Source organism: Limulus polyphemus, unplaced genomic scaffold, assembly GCF_000517525.1.
Source record: "Limulus polyphemus unplaced genomic scaffold, Limulus_polyphemus-2.1.2 Scaffold2341, whole genome shotgun sequence".
Lineage (NCBI taxonomy): Eukaryota > Metazoa > Arthropoda > Merostomata > Xiphosura > Limulidae > Limulus > Limulus polyphemus.
The window spans coordinates 9,666-14,713 of record NW_013667951.1 but is presented as its reverse complement, the minus strand read 5'-3'; the positions used below and the strand labels follow the sequence as shown (position 1 = coordinate 14,713).

At 34.1% G+C, this 5,048-nt stretch overlaps 1 protein-coding gene across 1 annotated transcript in view; it reads left to right on the top strand.

The window, feature by feature from the left end:
- LOC106466678 (A disintegrin and metalloproteinase with thrombospondin motifs 18-like) overlaps positions 1-4,132 on the top strand; it is a 12,284-nt gene extending 8,152 nt beyond the window's left edge. The window contains exons 2-5 of the mRNA XM_022394743.1: positions 591-657; positions 2,812-3,170; positions 3,586-3,790; positions 3,876-4,132. Coding sequence (XP_022250451.1) covers positions 591-657; positions 2,812-3,170; positions 3,586-3,790; positions 3,876-4,132 — 888 coding nt within the window. The remainder of the gene's footprint in view (positions 1-590; positions 658-2,811; positions 3,171-3,585; positions 3,791-3,875) is intronic.
- Positions 4,133-5,048: the final 916 nt, after the last annotated feature.

Genomic DNA, 5,048 nt, shown 5'->3' with positions numbered 1-5,048 from the left:
AATTGTGCCCTTTTACATGGTATACTCTAACCTAGCCTGTTTCGATAGCATATTTGCACTGTGCAGTATTTTTTATTTGTATATTTATTATTCCACGCAGTACTAGAAATCAAATAAAATACAGGAAATCGATATTATATATGTTTCGAAATAAACTGTTGGCTGTTGATGAAATTAACAGTCTGTGCCATCAGAACACGTTTTGCTTATTTAGCCAGATATTAACAGTCAATAATTTGTTTGGTTTTCAATAAAAAATTCTCAATGGTTTAGCTTTTAGGGAAAAATTAACATATCAAAAACAAACAAGTGATGAAAATATGACTTCTCAAATATTCTTTCACAATGAATAATACCTGAAGTTTTCTTTATAAATCAAAGTTACACCAAGGAAAGTAGCCTTTCTGTTTTAAGTCACATGACATGCCCATTTGTCTGGATTCATTCTTTTTGACTTAGCTATCATGTTAAGAGTTGAGTTACTTGGTCTCAGTGAGAAATATGTTAAGAGTTGAGTTAGTTGGTCTCAGTGAGAGGTGTGTTGCATTTTATAGTAACATATTCTTTTTTTCTCTTTAAATTTCATATAGGCTTTAGAAGACTACCTGTCTTCACAGCAAAAAGAAAACAGCGAAAAATCGACAGATCCATTACCAGGTAAGCTAAACTATTTTGAATCTACAAGACTAATTTGTCTCCCCATATTCCTCTACTTATTTACATACAAAGTGATTCAGAAATCCATGAATAGACAGGCAAATAATTCAGAAATGAAGAGATACAGACAAATCTTGGTTAGAGGTTATGGAATGGAGTATTATGGGCTTACTCTGTGACATATCACTGAGGTCCTGTGAATTGTAAAGGCGTAGACAATAACAAAATAAACATTTTAAACAAAATCTTACCAAACACCCTCCACATCAGTTACAGTTAGACATGAATGCAAATCAGGACAGCATCTTAACGCCTTACGAATGTGTGGCAGACAATTAATATTTACGTTCATTGCGTTATCCGAATATGACGAATCCTGATAGTGTGTACATTCATTGCCAGTATTGGTTGATGTTCTTAGTCTGCCAGCATGGAGTCTCTGCGTAAATAAGCCTGTAGTACGCAGCTGCTGACAGGCATTTTCTATCATCTGTTATGAAGAATGATGCTAATCTAAAAACTGTTTGGTATAAATTTGGCAGCAGCCAGGGCATTCTGGTAGCACTCTCCGTACAGTAGGATCCTACTAAAAACTGTTCTTCACCTGGATACTGTACCATTATTTAGATGATTTGGGAGCAGCTACAACATAGTGCTGTCTTATATAGGGCTAATTATATTGCAGTTAACATAGTAGTATTACAACACCTCATTACATACCATTAATAATTATTTTCCTTTGCCATAAACACAAGCTACAAACAAATTATATACCTCTCCATTTCTGAATTATTTACCTGTCAATGTGCTTCTTAATTACTCCAGAAAACAAACATATATGTGTAAAATTTTAAAGATGGTTTTTCATATTTACTTCCATTTGTTCTTTACTATATAATTTTCAGCTTATTCTGACTTCATCACATATCTATTCCTAAAATGCGTTTCAGAGATGGTTATTTATCGATGTTTTGCTAATGTACGACTAGAAAACTAGAAAACTAAATGTATAAACTACATAACAATGAAGATGTATATTTGAAAATAGGCAGTAAAGAATTAAGCTATTATTTCAGAAGACGTTCGGATATTCCCATCCTTATTTATGGATTTAAGTTTTCATACACATTTTGCCATTGGCTAATTCTGTTGTCTTTATTCCAAAACATATTTCTTAAAGTTTTTATTAGAAAGAAAAAATTATTCACAGGAATTTTCCACGACATTAGGCTTAAGCGATTCCGAATGAAATTCATGCAACGTATACTTATGAAATAATTTTCAATAAAACATTATTAAGAAAAATTTATGTTGTGCATGAAGCCGCTCTTGACTTAATAGTTAGCGTAACAGGCTACAAGTTGGAAAGCATCCAAGGTTCGAGTCGTGATATACTGCTGAACGTGTTCACTCTTAGCAATGCGAGTTGGTATAACGGTAATAGTCAATCCTGCTGTTCGACAAACGATGGGGATGGCGTATTCCGCAGACTAGTTGTTCTCCATCTAAGCAGTAATACTAAATTATTGTAGGCTATGCCTGGACCTTGAAGTATTTGAATTGGTAGCTTAATCCAAACGTTGTATATGCATCACTCAGGTTCAGTAAATCATCTAATTTCCTGTATTGCGTGAATTGCCTGAGAAACTGTCACTGGCAACTGTTTGGTATTATTTTGACGCAAATTATGTGCAAGTTTAAATTTTGCAGAACACTCGTGACTTTCATACTACAATACGTAAAAAAACTTTGCTAAGTACCTTAATTTACTGCACAAATGTCACAAGAAAATCTTCTGTTTTTTATTACTTTCACTTGTTTTATAACCGACAAACACCCATTTCTTAGAGTTAACTACCAAGTACACGTGCGAGCGCGCCCGCGCTTATGTAGTAGTTAGTTATTTTTACATTTGATGCTAGAATTTGTTATGAACGAGAATTTGGACTAACTCATTATGACTCATTTATTTCGCGTGTAACGAGACCTTGTTAACACTCCAAATCGAACATTCTGTTAAATATGTTCTTAGTTACTTAACTTACTGCAAGTAATATTCCTGCACAAACATCTTATTAAAGTTACTTCCTTGATTAAATGTTAATATTTTATGGTGTAAGCAAGTTCTACAATGATTTTGTCATTGTTTTGCAGATTATGAAATAGTTGTTCCTGAACAAGTTGATGGCGAAGGAAATTTCTTAACTCATCAACTCAATCCTTTTGAGGTTTATGATCTTGATTTAACAAGAACAAAGCGACAAGTAACAGACAATGGCACTTCCAAGGTATTCTATTCTATCACAGGATTTGGTCAACAACTTCACCTAGAAGTCGTTCCTTCAACTGTGTTTTTAGGTCCTGGTTTCAAAGTTTACAAACTCAATAGTAACAAGCAACATAAGCTGTCTACAGAAACCCCAAGTGATGAAGTTCGAAACTGTTTGTATTCAGGACGAGTAAAGCAACAAGAAGAATCATCAACAATAGCTTTGAATGTCTGTAATGGACTGGTGAGCAATTTGAACAGAAAATAAATTCGACGCGGTTGGCTAAACTAGTGGTATTTTGTGAAAATAAGAATATACGACCATATCACGGTTATTCACTTTAATTTAGGAAATATTTGCTAAATACACAGCATTTAAATACTAATTCGCTAATTTTTGTTTAACAGTTTAAAGGCGTTCACGTTAGACGTTGGAAAAAGTTTTTGTAATTTGAACACTATTAAACTTCCACTAGTTAAAACAAAAATAAACTGAAATCATTCTTTTTATAAAAAGATCATCTATAATACTTTCTATCATTTTATTTCTGTGTCATACATCTTTCATGAAATCGTATTGAGGAGCTAAGTTGTCAATAAAGATTTTTTGTCCGAAAATTGACTAATTGGCACATGACGTGCTTGTTGTTATATTTTAGCGAGGTTTAATCCAGACAAGAGATGGGAACTTCCTAATCGAGCCCCTACAAGAGAAGAACGTCCATTTTAATCGTAACACATCATATAGAAGTAGAGGCATGGTTCACAAACTATCCAAGAGGTCCGTCAGTGACAATCTGGGTTCTATTGCACCTATTGCTCACACGAAACCCCAAACCTACTATTGTGGACGAAAGAAAGAATGTAAGTACAACTAGTTTTACCTTGCACATAGCTGAATATAGAAGGATTCAAATTGAGCTCATTCTTCAATATTTTCTTCCCTTAGATATGCCAAGAAAACCAAGAAAAAGAAATCATTGGTTGCCTAAAGAGTTTCCCTTACGAACACGACGTAAAAGGGAGCTGCAAGCTAACAAAACAAACAACCACGACGAAAATCGTCACCGGTATCTAGAGACATTGGTTGTAGTGGATCAGGAAATGATAAAAAAACATGGTGCCGACAGTATAACGGCTTACGTATTAACAGTTTTCAACATGGTAGGTTATACTGACAGCATATCAAGACACGGAAACCTGTGATATACATTACTATGTTTCTGTGTTTCGAGATATATACGTTTGTAAATTCGTTGTCTTAATGAATCGCGTGACACATCTATCAGTTGAGTTGATACAACACTTAGTTTCTTGAAGATATTTGAAGATATAACTGTCGCTAACACACTCTTTGATTATTGAATAATTTATGCAAAGGTCAAGCACTTTAACAAAAGTTTACTTGAAAATCAAAAGCTCAAACAAATTTATATATCCAAGTTAGATTTTTGTATATCTAACATTGTTTCAGATGTCACTGTCTGCATATTATGAAGCACGCTGGTAAATAGTAAGCTAGTGTTTTTGTCATGTTTGTTTGTTGGTAATTAAGCACAAAGCTACACAATGAGCTATCTGTGTTCTGCCCACCACGAGTATCGAAACCTGGATTCTAGCGTTGTAAGTCCGCAAACATACCGCTGTGCCATTGGGATGGGGGGCTTGTCATGTTTGATACAATATTGTTGCCCAACCTATTTGTCAAAAACCCATCTCGAGGATAAAGGCTTGACATATGAAATGTGGTGTTACATAGTACTGATATTTACTGTAAAATTAAGCCTTCGAATATCTCTAAAATTTATGTTTTGAGATGGATACAACACATTTAACAATTGAAACAATCTACACTTCAAATACTATATATGTGGATATAAAGACTGCACTAGATTTCATCTGGTGATAAAAAATTATATTCTAATTCTTTATTAACTGCAATTTGGAAATTTAGAAGTTACAGATTTGTTTATTACTTTAATTTCCTTACCTAGGCGTGGCATAGCCTCGTGATTAGGGTGCTCCGCTCGCTAAGGGTCGTGGGATTGTAATCCGTCGCCGAACTTGCCCTCCCTTTCCATTATAATTGTGTTATAATGTAACGATTAATCTCATTATTCGT